The sequence below is a fragment of the Carassius auratus genome, chromosome 7, assembly GCF_003368295.1.
Source record: "Carassius auratus strain Wakin chromosome 7, ASM336829v1, whole genome shotgun sequence".
Lineage (NCBI taxonomy): Eukaryota > Metazoa > Chordata > Actinopteri > Cypriniformes > Cyprinidae > Carassius > Carassius auratus.
In genome coordinates, this window is record NC_039249.1 from 21,087,603 (window position 1) to 21,106,482 (window position 18,880).

At 40.0% G+C, this 18,880-nt stretch overlaps 1 protein-coding gene across 11 annotated transcripts in view; it reads left to right on the top strand.

Moving 5' to 3' along the window:
• The first annotated feature begins 16,360 nt into the window (after positions 1-16,360).
• The window catches only part of znf536 (zinc finger protein 536), a 180,038-nt gene continuing 177,518 nt past the window's right edge, over positions 16,361-18,880 (top strand). For 3 of the 11 annotated variants that reach the window (XM_026267898.1, XM_026267897.1, XM_026267900.1), the window contains exon 1: positions 16,961-17,597. Coding sequence is in view for 4 of the 11 variants with exons in the window: in XM_026267895.1 (XP_026123680.1) it covers positions 16,841-16,913 (73 nt within the window). In the remaining 7 variants the exon portion in view is untranslated. Of the gene's footprint in view, positions 16,914-16,960; positions 17,598-18,880 lie in introns of those variants that run through there. The other 8 variants (XM_026267896.1, XM_026267904.1, XM_026267895.1 and 5 more) reach the window with 7 other exon arrangements.

Below are 18,880 nucleotides of genomic sequence, written 5' to 3' on the forward strand. Positions count from 1 at the left end.
ATTAGACATAAACCGAGAGTGAAATGCAAAGCTCTGCAGATTCGCTCTAACTCCTCATAAATAAGTTACAAAAAAGAAGACGGAAAAGAAAGAGCGTAAACAAAACCGAGAGGCAGAGAGAGCAACTGTAAGAGAAAAGGAGTGGTTTGATTGTGGGATAATGAGTTGCTGTATACAAAGCTCCCTCCCACCCCGTCTCGTTTTTTTTTGTTTTGCTTTTTTTTTCCTTTTCCCCCAGTTCCTCTTTTTATCAAGTTTTCTCTCCTTCGCTATCAGCTGGTCTTGTCTCTCTTTCAACTTTTTACCCCCTCCTCTCTCTTCTCTTCACCTCCCACTCAGTTTCTCCATATCTTCATCCCACAGCTCTTCTGCTCTCTCTCTTTCCGTGTCACCTCCAGTGTTGCTCCGGTGGATCGTATACTCTGGAAGCATGTAGAACGGGGACACATATTTGCACTCGATGTAATCGCGCCTCCTTCCATCTGATAAATACTTTGAGCGGAGCCTGATTATTGTAGTTGGCCTCCAGTTTCAAAAGAAAAGGCTGCAGAAAGGGAGGGGTGATGGGCCGCGTGTGTGTTTTGAATCCAAACTTTGGACGGGTGACATCACCCTCTGTTCCCTGCCTTTGCGAAAGTAATGTCCGCGTCAGTCGCGTCCCGTTTGAAAAGGATTAGCTTATTCCACAAGGACTTCTCTTTGGCCTGGGCTGGCACAACACGCACAGTAAATCCACAAAGGCCATTCACATAATGGTAGTAATAGCCTTCAGGAAAAGAAAAAGAGAAGTGTGAGGGAGAAAGAGAAAACGCTGCTCCTTTCCATCCTGCACTCTTCGTGTGTAGCCCAATTATGGAATGTTTCTGGACTGCAATGAAACGGGATATTTTTAAGTAGCCGAGATGAAGTTATGCTGTCTCAGAGCCATGTTTGTTTTTTCAAAATGTGTCTGTCATCTCGTGCCAAAGTAGTTTAGCGCTATTGTTGCTCCTCACTTAGCCACTGTCTTCACTGTCTTTAGTATAAAACAGTACCTGCACCGGAAGTATCATGCCTATTTAAAGTAAGGGGACATATGCCCACTCCATGGTTAGTTTGAACGTAACTCAGTTTTATTCATATATACATCATACGTATGTATGTGTGTGTGTGTGTGGGTGTGTGTGTGTATGTGTGGGTGTATGTGTGTTTGTGTGTGTGTGTGTGTGTGTGTGTGTGGGTGTGTGTGTGTGTGTGTGTGTGTGTATATATATATATATATATATATATACACATATATATACATAAAAATTCCCCTTCTCAACAATTTTCCTGATGCATCATACAGTATAGGGATGGAGACAGAACCTTCAAATTCTAATACAAAGCAATATCAGACTGAAATGATCTGTAAAAAGGTGGGGGAAGGAAAAGCAAATTGTTATTTTAAATTTTTTTTTTTTTTTTTTTACGATCTGGAGTTATGGAATTGGTTCTAAAGAATGGGTCGTCATGTGACACATTGATGGCCGACGTAAGGGTGTGGAATGCCAGAAGTCCAGAAGATGGAAGCAGTTTGGTTTAATATGGGCCAAGCACTTAGCAGGGAGTCCACAAACTGCTCAAAGCTGACATTTGCATCTCCAGGAGGCAAGAAAACTGGGGATCGGCCCGCATTCAACCTCACGATCCAATCCCCCCCTAGCCCACCCCCACCCCACACACAAACATGGCTATTACAATTGCTGTATATCTACTGATCAAACTGATTTGTTCATTTTCTGTCAATTCTATAAAAGATAACAAACATCCCTTAGTCTGGGAAAAATATAAATAAATTAAAAATAGCTATAGCTTGTTTGTCCTCCAAATGGCTCAGAAAATTGCGGATGTACTGAGCTGTTTTTCATTGATGGGTTTAGAGTTTATTTAATAGGGGCACATTCTTGTTAAGTCACAGAGACTGATTGCTTTTATGTTCTACTGCACTGGCTTTTCTATTTCAACTTAAATAAATAAATATGTCTCTAAATAAGTGAGACACTGAGACATGCAAAGAAAACTTGCCAGTCAGAGAAAAGGCCTATTTCTGTTCTGCCATAGTCAACAGAATAATGTATGGTGCATTTATTTATTTATTTTCCAAGTCTATGTATAATTTATTCCAGGGAGAAAAGTGTTAAGGATTTTGTCAATTCTCAAGTCACGATTTGGCACAATTTCTCTTTTTTTGCTGACCTAATTAAATATATACGAGCAAAAACAGACAGACAAAAATCGTGGCAGACCTAGAATCATGCACTGGCGCAGACTAAGACTCGCTCCTGCAGTCGACGGAGATTCAGAATGAAAGCGAGAGCGGTTAAGAGTTCTTTTGACACTTGTGAAAAGCCCTCTGGTCATTTCGGGATCTCCATTTAGGAGTAATTACACCGCTTATTTATATGAAAAGCTAAACTTCAGAACTGTAAAATAGTTCTCCGCATATAACACGATCCATAAGAAATATTCTCGCATCAAATTATGCAGCGCCCCATGAATGTAATATGCACTTAACATGAAATCTTTCCCTTCTTTACTGGCTCTTTTCTTGTATCATTGCCTTTAATACCCAATCAATCCAGCAAATCATCAAAAAATGATATTAGACTGGTGAGTTGAGTGGTTTTAATGCCAAAATTATTGTTCTTTGATATAAACGTTGACACAGAAAAAGGGTTTTGGCAGAAATATGACTGTTCTTGCTCATTTTGCACAGGACCCTTTTTATTTCAATGGCATACTGTGCATGAGAGAGGCGTGCGGATCTTGGTATAATTGTTCTTTTCATAGTAAGAAAGGGCATATCAATTAAAAATAAATAGGCTTCGTAATTATTATTCCAACACACAGTGGTCGGCCTGCCATTAAAGGAACCCAAACCAACCCCAACCTCTCTTCTTCTACCCTCAATCAAAGCTGTGGTATTTACCTCCCCATTCAATACGAGTATTGTAGCGACATCAAACCACCGCGGTCTTTATGCTTATGCTTCACTACTTACAAAAACATCTACAAATGGGCTGAATGGAAAAGGCAATATTTTCCATCGTCAAGCTAATACAATCTTTTATAGACTCTGTGCCCAACGGTTCAGTCACACACTTTGCATTATTAAGAGGAAGTTGATTTTTTTCAGTCGCATAAATTGTTGAGTTATAGGAAAGACTGAAACCAAGTAGGAAGCCAGATCTGCTAGCACAGGTTCGCGCTGCTAGCGTCAGGTAGTCTTCTCATCAGTATTCTGCTAGATGTTTATGTGGCTACAACAGGGTTGAAGAATTCAAAACATTCATATGTCAGAAGGAAGCATTAGCATATTCGCATTTCTTTTTCTCCATTATCTCTTTACAATATTATTCTTCATTTTGATCTGTCCCAGTGGAACACAGAGATCAGTTAATGTACACGTTCAGATGGGCCTGTGTTCTTTATGATGTTCGTGATGTAAAGGGAGTCTTTAACTGAGCTGACCCCCACCTCTGTGTGTGTTCGTATGAATATGAAGATGTGTGAAGATGAGTCTGGTCTCGTGGAGTAGCTGGTGGGAGGAGAGCAAGACAGATAGATTAGGGCTTTTTATTTGACAGAACAATGGACTTGTACTTGCTGTGCATTGGCTGAGTGTGAGTAGCAGTGTGTGTGGCTACAGTGCAGTCGTGTTTTCAAATGCATCATAATTCACTGATACAATTTTATTTTTCTGACAGGGGGTTGTTTGTTAAAGGCAGAGATCTGTATTTACTCAGTTTCTTGTTCTTCTAGACCTGTATGCTTTTGTTTTTCCCCCTCGATGAACACAAAAAATACCTTTTTTCCTCATACAAAGGCGTGTTTATAGTGACCACAGGCTGACAAGCGCCTATAAAAGCCTTGTAAAAGCACCATATTTGAAAGCTGCAGTGGTGAAGGTGAAGATTTGTAGTTTTTTTTTTTTTTGGTCACTATTGTCTCTCAGTATATGGAAATTATCAGTGTCATTATTCATTAAAAGTTCCCTTTTTGAAGTAAGTCAGTCATACAGGTTTGGAAAAACGCGGGTGAATAAATAATGACAGAATTTTCATTTTTTCATCTGTTTAAGAACCTCCTATTTAACACGGATGAAAACTAGTCGTTGCAATGGAACGCACTTGTTACCGCATTCACAACTTTTTATAAAACAATGTGTGGAGTTTTCGACTACTGTTTTTTTTTTTTTTTATGTACAAATGTTTTGTCAGTTAAACAACTACAGATTGTCAGTTAAACAACTACAGATTGAACGTACTTTTGTCCCTCCTAGCCTTGTTTTCATTCCTGTGAAAAATTACAAATGATTCCTGTTCTTTTTAATAGTAAGTTTAATAGACAGTTGCCCCAGTGTCACTTTCAAGGTCAATTGAGGGCTCATTTTGACCTCCATTTTTCTCTTCAATCAGGCAACATATGGCCAGAAACAAATGTTTCAAACATTTAACAAGCATTTCTCTTCTCATCCTGAGAGGACGCTCCTTACTCTGAGGTAAAGCTTTTAATTTCACCCACACATGGTGCGTTTACAGATTCATGAGAATTCAAATATTCCAAATAAAGTGTAGCGGATAGGGGGGTGTGGGCAGAACCATGAAAACACATCAGATTTATTCCCCCTGTCTTGTTTACTGGGCCACGGAACATTGGATGCAAACAGAATGCAAATTCATTTGATTGAATCAGGTGATGCAGAGGTAATTGTATTTGAAGAAATGTCCAAGACTTCTTTTTCTTTATTATTATCAGTGGGGGAGGGGTTCTTTATGAAATCCATCTTAAACAAAAGCTATCATCACTCGCAAGCCTTGTGATACTCCTTTGTCATATGCGGATGTGGATGCGTCTTTAATTTCCTTTCAATTAAAAGTAAATATGCGGTTTTCTTTTTTTCTCACCCCACTGCTAAATCTAAACAAGAGAAGTCAACATGAGCAGACAGGTGAAGAATATTCATTTTGTTGCTGTCTGATTCAACAGGCTTCGATGTTCAGACAGGATATTTTCTAGAAATAAATAGACTTTTCCATGACTCCCAAGTATGCACATACTGTATAATACGTGTGTGTGACCTCTTGCCAGTGGCCTTGGGATCTTAAATGGATAGAAAGGCCATAGTCATAGTTTTGACACATTAAGCCATGGTGCTCACAGGAACACTTTGAATCTTTTGACATAGCGACTTTGACTTGTGACGTTTCCCAATTTTGTTTTCATAGCATTCTAGCTGGGTATTGAAAGTTGAATTGTTTGAGTTTTTGGAACAGGATGGAGCGATCCTGAAGACATTGATTAGCTTGGAGCTAAACTCTGCAGGACAGCGGACTTGAAGACCCCTGATATACGGTGTTGGCTTTGTTGCCCGTCTTAAAATCAGGCCTGATACTGAGCGTTCATGGATGCATCTAGGACTGTTGAGTCTGTTGTTTTTGACATCAGCGTTAGAGCAGATCAGTCAAGTACATAATGGTGGAATTATGAATGTGTCAGTAACTCTCAATACCAGCAGTTTGAGAGCCTCTCAGTGTCAACAACACAACAACTTCAAAAACAAACCTCTCCCGCCGCACCCCTCACTGCTCTCAATGGCTTTTAACAGTGTTCACTGGCCGCATTGAAACGTAATACATGACCCTCGTGCTCGAGTAGACAAATACAGATAGATAGCAATTACATAAACCACAATCAATAAAAAAAATTCTGCCAACTTCCCAGGCTATTTTTGCTCTTCAGATGCGCTCCCGAAAATTAGGCTTTGTGAAAATCAAACCGCTTTAAATCAAACTGTGTCTTGGGCCCGCTGTAACAAAAACAAGGAGCATATTCAATTTACTAATTTCGGAAGAGGAAGGACACTAGTTCAACTTAAGTAATACCGAATAAAGGGTTTGATTGAATTTCAGTGATGTCATTACGGGGTCACATTTCAATGTGTAATATGATATAAATTTGGTTAAGGCTGCTTTCCTCCTCTGCAGGGTCTGTTCAGCTTGTGCTTTTAAGCTGCAGTGTTGCTCTCAGCACACTTGATGATGGATAGCTACAGGTCTGCCCATTGCGTTAGTGCTCATTAAAGTCTGTCCTTATGCCATTGTCATGACGGCACGGGAGCTAAATAGAGGTCAGTGACGTTTTACCTGTATACCACAACATTAAAAAAGGTACACAAATACATGCTTTCAGCTAATAAGTTGCTATTTGACTTCATTGTCAAATAGCAACTTATCAGTGCTACAAAAGTGGTACATGCACTTCATTCAGTCATGCACATGCAGACATATAGTATGATTTCACAAATGTAAACAAATATATTTAATTAACAGGTTTGAAGTTGACATGTTTATAATAGTTCCTATGATTTTGAAAGTAAATGTAAAGGTTAAATAAAACAAGTATGCTGTTATAGTGTGTCCACCAATCTGATTCCTAAACCCAAACCTGGTAAAGTAATGCAACATTTTTCATGGACACCATGTGTTGAATTTTATGAAGTTTGTTTATCTCTTTCCGTAAGTTTGGGCCCAGTCAGAAAGATTCATCCTGACACGTCAAAGTTAAGTGTGTTTTTAGAACTATTAAAAGGACCTCTGGGGCCCTGAGACCCCAACACAACTCGAGTCTATCTCTTTTTTTTTCCTTTCTAGACTGCATAGTAATATTTGTAAAAGGTCAGCCTTTAAGGTTACTAACAATAGACTTCTTAAGATATTGTTTTGAAGGGGCGTGTGTGTTGTATTTCCTCTGCTGTCCTTCCTTTTGTGCAGCCCAAGGTGAGTTAACCAAGCACACCTCCTTGTTCTTTGGTGTGATTTTGTTTTTTGACCCCATGCTGTCGGAAGAATTTTGAATAACAGACTTCTCCATGCTACTTGTTTTCAGCAAGGCCTCATGTAATATGGATAGGGGTGGCACATTTATTGAAGTTTGATTTAAAGTGAGGGGCAAAAAAAGAGATCTTGTCATAAATTATTTTACTCATATCCAGCCCTGGCGATGTATGTTGGATCGTTAAATAATGCATCAGCCAGCTCATAATTAGGACAACAATAGTCTTCTACCACTTGAAGAAAACTCAAGCCCTTTCTTCCGTTTCCCCCCCGGTTTTCAAATGAACGCAGAAGACACCTGAGTGATCTCTCCACAACACATTTCTCCTCTCTAAATGGCAGGCAGTGTTTTAAATTCATATTTCACTCTAAATGATATAGGTTATCATTCCGCCGCTCATTATCATTTAGACACAAAATAAGCAGCAGTAATGTGCCCTGGAATGCAAGTCACCAGCCTAATGTTACTCCCAATAATATACATGCATATTTGTCTCCGTGATTATTGCCAGCCGCGGCGCACGTCGTTTGATTCTAATGCAATGTGACAAAATGTAAGAACACTGTAAAAGAGATAGTGAATTAATTATATATCAGCGCGTTTTTTTTCCACCGCTAGATAACACCTTTGGAGGAAGTGCCCAGGTGCATTAATAACCTGACAGGACAAATGGGTAATCTCCCACGTCGAGCCATTACGGCACATTTATCAGTGACCCGCACACTTTCCACGACTACAGTTAGAGTCCGTGGAAGTGTGTTTAGACAAAGACATCGGCATTACCTGCATGGAAACCCCTTGTGCTATTAAAGGCTTAGCCTTGGTGATGTGAACTGGATATTAAATATCCTTTATCTTAAATTTCCCTCTCAGCCTCGGGTAAGCCGATATCTCTCCACGCCTCACCCTCATATTGGTCTATTGCTGTAATAAATACATAGATATCAATGGTGGTAAGTTTGTCCCAGTCTGAAAAGATTAGGTGCGCCTGCCCTGCTTTAATAATGTACGACGGCTTTATGTTTATGTATAAAGGAGGAGTTGTGTAAGAGAGCTCGCCGGTGAATGACCATTGTTCTGGTGACATAGTGAAGCAGTTAAGTGCACAAACGCAGGGAGTAGTGCAGGCCATCTGGTGCTCCTGAGGGAGTACGCTCACCTGTATTTGATCTCTCACTCTCTCTCCTTCTCACCTTCTGTCTCGCAACTTTCTTCAAGGCTTGTGCGGAAGACTCGTCTGGAGCTCCCTCTGGCTCCGGCCCAGTCCCCAGAGCCCACGGGGTTGATGAAATTAACCTGCGTGTGGGGCTATATTCTCCCTCGCTGCCTCCGACTTGTACGGAGACCACTTTTAAAAGAGTCGCACTTCCGTTTCCATCTCGATTTCCATTTTCCCGCCGCTCCCTCCCTGCGTGGAATTTTTAACTCTGGAGAGCTTGTTTGCTAAAACGGGGATTTGGAAATGATATGGAAAATGCGTTTTTCCAATATCCCACACCCCTAAGGCTGTAAATACTCATTTGAGTCAAGGATTACTCTCAGTAAAACAGTAACATGTCAGGGCCTCTTCCTCCAAAGCATAGGACTTTATCCATCCACGTTAAATCATCCTTCTCCAAATACTCACACCCTTTTACGTCTCCCCTAACCGGCCTGACAGAAAGCAATAAATCTGATGTGCACACTAGCTTTAACCAACTCCTGTAAGATAAGGTTTACAAATGCTACGGCATCCATTACACAAGCGCAGGGGTGAGTCGCTAGAAATACGAGGAACTGGCTCATAACTCTCTTATTATGAATAGCCCCAAACGAAAGGTCATGGTCATGACAACCATGTGATGGATGTCACCAGTGCCCAATTAAATCTCTCTAAAAAAAAGGCGCCTCCCAGCGCTCCAGTTCCTTATTAAATATGAAACTGCTAAATCAACAGTCAGAGGCATGGGTGCTGTTTTCTCATCTGCTTTTGGACAAGTGCTGGCCCAGCTGTGAATTATTCATGCTGTTGATAAGAGGGTCAATAACATAACAAATCCTCCTTATTAATGTTAGTTGCGAAGCCCAAAGGTCAGTCAGTAACTTTTCCAATGTTCCGATTCTTTTCTTCTTTTTTTTTCATTTCCAGACAAACACCGAAAGCGGTGGTGTAAATCTGTGTTTTGTTGGCAAGCAAATATTAGCCGAGCGGCGGCAAAAAAAAAAAAAAAGCTTTTGATTCATAACGTCCTCCATCGTTTCTATCTGCTTCCCCTGTGTCTCTCACGCGATGTGTGTCTATCAGCCTTTCCGCTTGCTTTGCAGGTATCCGGCCTCCATGCCGTGTAAGTTATCCTCCTAAAACAAAGGAGAGATGAGTAGCATACGGGATGAACACGTAAGGTGCGGACAACTGTTGCACACTACCTAAATGCCAAGGCAGAGGGGTTACATCGAAAGCTTGTTAGTCTCTCAGCTTGACCACATAAAACTAAGATTAATGTGCGCCATAAGATACGTTTCTTTCTTTCGTTTGGCTGAACCTACGCTGCTTCTTTTGCCTGGTATAGGGAGTGCGGGAATATAGATGATGATAATAATAATAATGTCATTTTGGACCGGAATCTCTGTCATTACCTGCTGTAAAGTGCTTCTAATTGATATCTCTAGAGAGATAATGATTGCAATGCCCTCCAGGAAGATATTATTACAATATTAACCTTTGTATATACTTTTTTATGCGGAGAACTCTGGAACATTAAGCGATCTGTAAATCTTACTTGTGCACTAATGTGGCTGCAGGAGAATGGCGTTTTGGAGGCGTGCCCTTTTTCGCTGATTAACTATGTCCAGGGTTTTGGTCACTGTGGAGAAATGGATGACGGGGTGAAGTCATTTTCCAGACTGAGAATAGGTTTTTGACTGAAGGACTACCAAGATTTTGTTTGTCCTCCCGCCAGATGGGCTTAGAGAGGTGGACGGCCCGTGGCTGGGGGCAGCCAGTCCAGAAGTATATGGGAAAAAGAAGTTATTTTTGGACAATGCCATCACCCCGCAGATAATTGGGACTCGCCGCGGTCGCCCGTCCCTGCACTTTGGCAGTGGTTCGGCCTGACATTGTAGCAGCAGTGGCTGGCAGCGTTCAGACAACACAGGACAAACACTAGGGGAATGTTGCGGAATGGCACACTGTGAAGAGGGAAGCACCGCAGATGCAGCTGAGAGGAGAGCAGCTACAGCAGGCTGTTTATGTATTTACTGATATTGCACTGTAAAAAACATACACGCAGATTTAATGATTAAGAAGCAGAAACACACTCGCCAGAGAGATTCTTTTGCACTGCCACAGAGAACAACTACATATTTTCAGTTGACATACTGCAAATGAAAACAAATTAATTCAGGGAATGCTGAGAGAGAGAGAGAGAGAGAGAGAGAATGGAGGGTGGTGGCATTGTAAGATAATGAATTAAATCCATGACACAGAAAATGCATCCAAAATAGTATCTGTGGTTTGGGAGATTTAGAATGCAGGAAGTGATTGTGAACACAGAGTAGGTGACCTCTGCTCATGGCTGTCTGGTGGGCTTCTCGAGCTCATCTTGCTAAAAAAAAAAAAGTATGCAGTACTGCCTCTGACCTCTAGACAGCGCACTGCTGACCCTGTGCTCTGCCCAAGTGCCTATACTTACAAACTTTGAAGGGAGCTGCATCCATGGCACATAATGCTGGCTTGTGTATACTAAATACTTTAAAGTGGTACATACACTATCATTCAAAGTTTGGGGTCAACAAGGTGATAATTAATATTTTATTCACCAAGGATGCATTAAATTGATCAACAATGACAGTGAAACATTCAGAATGTTATGAATGATTTCTGTTTCACATACAGACTTTTGAACTGTCTATTCATCAAAAAAATTATAATTATAATAAATAAATAAAAATGGTTTCCACAAATACATAAGTAGCACGACTGTTTTATGCAGTAATATATATATATATATATATATATATATATATATATATATATATTATATAATATATATATATGTATATATATATATATATATATATATATATATATATATATATATATATATATATGTATATGTATATATGTGGTGTTATTCCATGTAATGTAAACGCAGAAAAAAAAAAAAAAAAAAACAATAGTCCGGAGCAGTTTTTTTCCCTCTACCCTATCATGATCGTTTTTAGATTCCATTGTCAAGGCTAGATGATGACCTAGAAAGATTCCTCCCTGCTGCTTAAATTAGTTGTTTCATACTTTTGCCACAGAGTCTGCGGTTTTCACAGATGACTTGCATAACTCTTGCGGTGAGGTAAGATAATTTGCTGATAATTTGACAAGTTACTAGCACAAAGATGTGTCGTGGTGTATTTTCTTTACAAAACATTGCATTCTTCGTTTTATTCTTGCTCTGTTATTGTTCTCCGCGGCTCCTGATCTGACATTAACCCACTAAAGCAGGCCTTTGTTCTGGGTAACTGGAGAGCATTGCTAAGTGTACGCAGAGGTTGGTGTGACTGAACCACTTGTGCGGTGTGGCCGTGCCTTGCACTTTACGCTCGGCGTGATACACAACAATAGCACATAATAGTAAAAGAGACTAGAACGGATAGGGCACTGATGGTGGGGAGAGATAGCAGGTGGCGTATTGGATTTTTACAGTGATTTCTTCCTTTAGGATTTTTGCTTTACATGAAATGCTAGATATTAAACAAATGACTGTATTAGATTGATGACTTTGCAGTGATTTATATTGTCTCATTTTTTTTTCAAAATGAGCCGACCAAGTAATTAATTCTTTCTTGCAGGGACTTGTTGAAGTTAAAGGTCCATGTGAACGCTCACATGGTATATTTAGTCGAGAAACACTGCTGTCGCAGTGCTGCAAATGATTTGCAGCTTTACTGTATGCAGCATTGGGTGCATGCAAGCCACACACAACTTAATGCAGCAATTGTGGTCGTATCCCGGCACCTCACTATAATCTGACAATTAAACAGTAAGTGGGGGAGCAAGGAGGAGAAGACCGAAGAGGTAAGCATGTCCGGTGGAAGTCATTGATGGTCTGCAAGGTTCTAATTATGTGCTAATAGCCACTGAGGAGGTCATTTGGAGCCATTAGCAAGCGCCTGTAGGTAGTTAACGGCCCACAGCATAACCCAGGCTCCTTAATGCTCCCACGGAGGCCGTTAGTTCACTGTCACCAAACGGCAGACGCCTCATTACCATGATTAGAAACCAATTGATAGGTAATAGTAAAATATGATGGCTCGCTTTCACAGAAATATGGACCTTAAAGAGGAGGCGATACTGTATTTGAGCTGGAGCGAGTGTGATGAGTACATGCTAAGAGGTTTTGTTCTTATTTTCAGTGTGCAGTAAAAAAAGAAGTCATTTTGGAACGGTTTAGGTCAAAGTCTCGTGTCAACGTTCGGTCTTCTGCTTTTCTGGGTCTCAAGACTACGCTTAAGAGCAGCCAAAGTTATAATGAAGCGACTAAGACACTGATTAGCCAGCTAATTTTTCCCAATGCTAATGTTGTTGTTGCCCTTCTTGTCAAGCGAACTCTCACACAGTGGCTTCTTTTACTAAGAGATATACGAGTGATGGATTCTCAAAATGGCCTGGATATTTTAAGCTTGTCTTATGCTCAGCATTGTCAGTAATCAATTCGAGTCAGATGTTTTCGTTTAGATATTTTATTTTTATTTTTTTTTGTCCCAGCCAGACATTGATTCAGATGATTTAAATTAGCATTGGTCCAGTTATCAGTCGTAGACATTCTACACTTCTCTCAGTTCATCAGCGCAGCGTTTGGAGCAGCGTTCAGAAGCATCATCTAAACTGTGGCCTGAAGAATATGGAGCACGTACAAACGTATAGTCTCATCAGATGCTGAAAACCTAGAAGTCGGCTCTAAATATTTGCGTCTGTAATATGCGACTAAATCATCGTCAGACTTGTAGATCCGCCACACATGTATTCCACTCCTCGCTAAAGAGAAAGGGAAGCCGTAATGGAGTTGGGAGAGCCTCGCAGAAGGCTCACATAAGGGACCAATGTATCAGATCCTGATGAGAGGATATGGAGTAAATACGCCATAGCGTGTGTTTGTTATGCTAGTGCGCCTAGTTAGCCGATGTCATACTTTAAAGAGTAATTGATGTGATTCTTAAGTGCAATTTTAAAAGTTTAGAGTCACAGAAGGTTCAGAAAATCAGATTGTTTGAAATTGTGCTCACTCGCTTCTCATTAAATCAGTCACTGTGATACTTTGAGAACATTTCTTCATCAAAGACCTGGAACAGATTATGCTCTGAGAAACTCAATTTAAAAAGTAATGTAGCCCCCCCTCCCCTTCTTCCATATGAGAAAACCATTCTGGTGTGTTTGTATGTAGATATAAACTAGGCGCAGCATTAAACCATCAGGCTGCTCCTGGATAAAATGCTTATGCAGTCATTTATTTGCTCTGTCTTAAAGTGACACTCGCCCCACATATCTCCCATCTCTCTCGCTCTCTCTCTCTTTGTGGCTGATTGGGGGTACATCACTTCCTTGGTCATTGCTCCGTTGAATTAATTTGACCAACTTGTGAATTATCTGGACATCTGCTAAAAGATGCTAAATAGCTGCTTTCAGTCCAAGTAGATGGAGGCAACTAACAACTTCGTATTCTTTTCCTCTTCTTTTTCTGAACACTGGCATGTCTGTTTTAGAGGCCTACTGTTTTGGACAGATACCAGACGCAGTGCTGATAGGCTCGTACTTAAATTCCCGTCAGAAAGAATTTTGGAGAAACTATCATACCCAGCCACGATCACTTTATCTGTCCTTATGACTGCTCAAACCTCGAGTCATTCTTTTTTTTCTGCATCTGACACTTTGTTAACAGTTACGAGCGTGTATTGAAAATAAAATGTGCAGTGTTTGCATGTACTTTGAAGTCTTGAAATATTTACACTGGACGTGTGTGGTCTTGATCTAATAGTATAAACAAACCCTGTGGGTTACTTTCTGAGTAGTGTATTACACACAAGTTTTTTTTCAGCGTCACAAAAATAACTAGTCCAGCATTACTGATGCAGTAATGCAGACTGAGCGGCCCAAAATTTTTTGCTTCTATGCAGGAAATATCAGTATTTATGGGTTTTTAATTTTGCACAAACATAACGAAACACCGTTTAAGTGACTTGACTGTGTATATATGTGTAGTCGATATGTCCTGTGGCATCTAACGCTATTTCAAACTTTATATTCTTAATTATTATACGGAGTCTTCATTATCTCATAATAACTGATAATGTACATGGATTTTTTTTTCCCCCTTTAAAAATGAATTTGTCACACTGAAGGTCCATTTAAAATAAACTACTGGAAGCTAATAAATAAATAAAAGAATAGTGAAAATAATTAAAAATATAAACATAAACTTAAATGATTTAAAATTATATATATAAAAAAATCTTTTTTTGTTTTGTGAATAAACAGCTCATGGATGTCTTTTGTCAAGGACTTTAATATATTAATAAAATGTACACACATACAGTACTGTGTCTGTGTGCTTGCGTGTGTGTGTGTGTAAATTAGCATATGTATCAATAGTATGTAATACTATTACTTGTATCTAAAGTATATAAACAGTAGCCTATGATATATTGTTAAATGCACCAATAAAATAAATTAAGAATTACTATATAGGTCTAAACAAATAAAGACACATTAAACCAGAATTGACTGCACTTGAGTAACTTCAAGCATCATCTTTCAGCAAGACAAGGACTACAAAAAAAGAAGAAAAAAAGAAATCTGAAAGGATGCCTCGAGTCCTCCCTCCTCCCCAGTGCACCTGTTGCTCGCGGGCAGCCAGGAGTCACGTGACTGGAGCCGTCAGGATATCCTTCGACCTTTTGATTCCTGTTACAAGTTGATATTTGCGGAGACAAAATGATCAATCTCGAATGCTGCTGCCCTTCCAAACACAGCAGACAACGTGACAATTTTACCTTATTCTCTTGATTTTGCACCATAATCCATAAAATGGATAGCAGCCAAACCGAACGCATCCACATTTGTTTGTTAGCGTAAAAGCCACAGAGAAGTAAACAGACAAGAAACACAGACGAGCGATTCACTTTAACAAGAATACAGCTGCCCCACTTTATCCGCAACAAATGCCTTCAACTTCATTTAACCCCCAAGCACTTAAAAATAAACGGTAAATAGAGAGCGCGATAAACAGCAGATCTCTGCCCTATATTGTTAGGAAAGTGCATGTTGAAGTCCATATGGCAACTTCCTTTTGACCTGCTTTCCCGTCCTCGTCGTGTATTGTCAGGCCTGTCACCGATAAAGAATCACTTGACTTGCTATAACAAGTTCAAAAGAAACAGAGAATCCATGAAGAATTGAGTAAAGGAACACCCCTACTGCTTTCGCTATCATTCCCATAGAGATAGCGATATTATTGATGGGATGGCTATGCTAATTTCTTTAGAGGCACAACTTTTATTTTGGAATTTGTTCAAAAAGGAATTTCATACACATCAGACTGGAAAATGCGGGCTGAATTCCTAAGCGTTTAAGGGGCAGCATGGGAATCTGATTTTCATAGTGAATAATGAATGTGCTATCTTTTAAAACGTGTGTTTTGTCTGGAAAGAAAATAAAGAGAAGGCGAGCCTTTGCCTTCGGGATTTAATAACGATTAATGCTCCTTTGAACACACTAAATATCACAAACACACAACTGTGTAGTGAAGCAGAAAGAGAAAGAGGAAAGCCTTCCACTTTGCAACTTGTCACAGGGAAACAGAGTTCTCTGGATCACGTTAGGAGGAAGGCGCGTTTTGTCCTGCCTGTGTGAATACGCCATAGCATTAGATGTCACCTAATGCAGAAATCAGTTTTATTGGTTAGATTTTTTTCTAATTAGGAAGGTCCTGCTGCAAATAATAAACATAAATGCATAAATAATATATTAATTATTTCTTAAAGCTTGCGCCTAATTATACTAATGCATGCTAGGATTTTTTTATTTATTTTATTTTATTTTATTTTATTATATATGTATGTGTGTGTATAGGTGTGTGTGTGTGTGTGTGAATATATATTTAGAATTTTTGGGCATAATATATCGATGTGCTATGTGGGAAAATTTACCTATAAAGTTAAGTACAGAAGTTCTTAATTATTTTACCCCCCCCTCCCCCTCCTCCTTATGATTTATCTGGATATATATCAAAATCAATATAGGCTAATCAATCTAATAACCGATCGATAATCAATCAGTCTCGCATCCATGTCCTTTTCAAAGTCACGCGCACTCGCATTCCCATTCCCACCGGAAAGCCTGCTCTTATGTTGTTATTATTATTATTGTTTTTATTACCAAAGCGCTCCCATAATTACAACATAATCATTATATAATCCCACAACAAAGAGTTTATTGAATCAGTAGCTTTTGTCAGCTGCCGGGACGCTGAATGTACAATTGCGTTATTCTGCGTCTCGTTCCTCGTGTAGAAAAGCAACATCGGCCTGAGCGCCGAAGTTCAGCCCCAAAAAAGTTTCATGTCCTCACCGAAGTACCTTTTCAGAGGACCTTCTCCTACGTCTCTGAGCGCGTGTCTCGACCGCTGTCTGGACCCTTTTCCTCTTTCTGTGATGAAGAGGGAGGTTGTTGGTTAGGCTACGCGCCCCGCTGAGTGGCAATTTCATCTCATATTTACGAACTGATAAGCTTTCTCGTGCATTTGTTTTAAATATGCGCTCCTGTGTGACGCGTTAGCATATAAGAGTGTGAAAAAAGCGCTTCCCGTCTTGGCCAGTCTCGGTTTGTGTGCATGCATGTGTGTGTGTGTGATTGTGTGCAACATAACCGGCTTATTTACATTAAATACGCCACAAGGTTACAGTGCAGATGAGCGTCATTTTATCACTCATTACTTCTCTCTTATACTGACTGATGCTCGCGCTCTCCGCTTATCTCACTGGACTTTTTCTCGAGGATACAAGACTTCAGATACTTTCCCCAAAAGGTAAGCACATTTATTTCGCAATTGTAGCTATTTGTAGTGTTTTTCCACTGTGTGCTTTATACGGCGACAGGCATCAAAGCCAATTACGCCTCGTCTGAATAACGGGGCTGACAATGTGAGTGAGGATAGACAGATTTTAATAAGTGTTTACAAGGAAGTCAAGGTCAATAAGATGATCCGATGGAGTGAATTTCGCCTTTGAGTCTCTCCGCGTGGGAAAAACAGACGATTCGAGATGATAGTCCGTGCACCGGGGCTGTTTTATCAAGGGTTCAAGCTTTGAGTCCCATCAAATGCCGCAAGACTCTCTCCGCTCTCTGTGAATGGACGACAATGGAGTGTCTTTTTAACGGTACAATGCGTTTCACCATCCAGATAGGGGGAGTCCGATCAGACAGATGAGGGGAAATGTCTTGTGATGCTGGCCGATCACTATCAATGAACGCGTTTATAGCGAGAATAAACTCAAAGGCGCTTTTACATCACTCGGGATGCGCGAGGAACAGTTGGGAAACGGATTCGCGGGAGGACGATCATAACAGGTCCGAAGCACGCGCACGCGTGTATATGCTTTAACCCCCTGAGCAGTATAAGAAAATGATCAGCTCAATTATGTGGACATGCTTCATTATTTAATGAAGACGATCTTTCGCAACGCGTCTTGACGTCCGGATGAATTTAAAGGTAAGAAGTGGCTGGATCAGTAGTAGGCTCGCGGATGGATTTCGCTCGATTCGCTTTCTAAAAGTCAGTTTGTGCTAATGATGTGTGTGTGTTATTATATTTCACTATTTGTTTGAAATAGACGCATTATCAATTGTCCAAGTCGTTGTCGCGTAATAAAACGGCTTCATAATCGAAAGCGTCTACTGGAAGCCATTGCACGCGCTTAGATGAACTTACTCTAAAGGAAAAAATAAACAAAATAAAACACGCCGTAGTATTTTACATTTGGCTCTTGCAAGGCTAACTTTATTTAATAAGTGTAAAGACATATCGCGCACTATTACTGTAAGGTGGACATAAGCTTTCCAGGGATGCGCACTAGATTCGCTCGTGTTGGCCAAGCAGAGATATGGAGCTGTAAGAAAGTTTCCTCAAATCTCTGCTCAAACTTTCTCACTTCAGCCCCAAGGGCTTTGCGTTTAGGATTTCAGCTGAAGTGAACACAGATCGGTTGGAGAATTAGGATCAAAGTTACCCGGTGCATGCCATGTGTCAAAACTTGTGAGATGGAAGAGCCGGTGAGACCTGCCATTTTGTGCTGTGATCGACCTCTTATGAACAGAAGCCTTATGATGGCATTCAACAACTGAGGGCGAAATGTCATATCAGACTTAAAAACCTTTTTATCTGCGAAAAAAAAAAAAAAAAACACACACGCACATCTCCCCTGGAAATGGAGATTTGAATGACTGTTGCGAACATTGTCGCTTGGGGAAATGATGTTTTATGGAGAAAAAAAAAGAACAAGAAAGTTGTAAGAATTGGAGATTGGGATAGGAATGCGCGCGGGAGTGCGGGAATAATTGAAGAAAAGATAAAATGTTGTATGTTAGCATGATTGTGAGCTGCGTTTCGACACTCAATAAAATCATTGTGCGCATTGTTTTATGCATATTTTGCTACTTCACACATTATAACGCTGTCAGGGTCAAGATTATAATATGACACATTGCATTATGCATCTATTGCGCGCACTTCAGGTACTTAATTCTTTATTAAAGGTTTTTATAAATCTAGCAAAATTGAATTGCTGTCTCATGGATTCAGATCCAGGTGCAGATTTCTCCTGTCACTTTATATGAGATGACCCCAAACTTTTACTTAAGGAAAAGAATATTAAACACACACACACACTCACACACACATACATATCCAGCTACTTTTAGTTTGTCTGCATCTTTCTTTATGTTGAAATGAGATAACTGTTTTTTGCTCAGGTTCATTGTTCATAGAAAGGGACA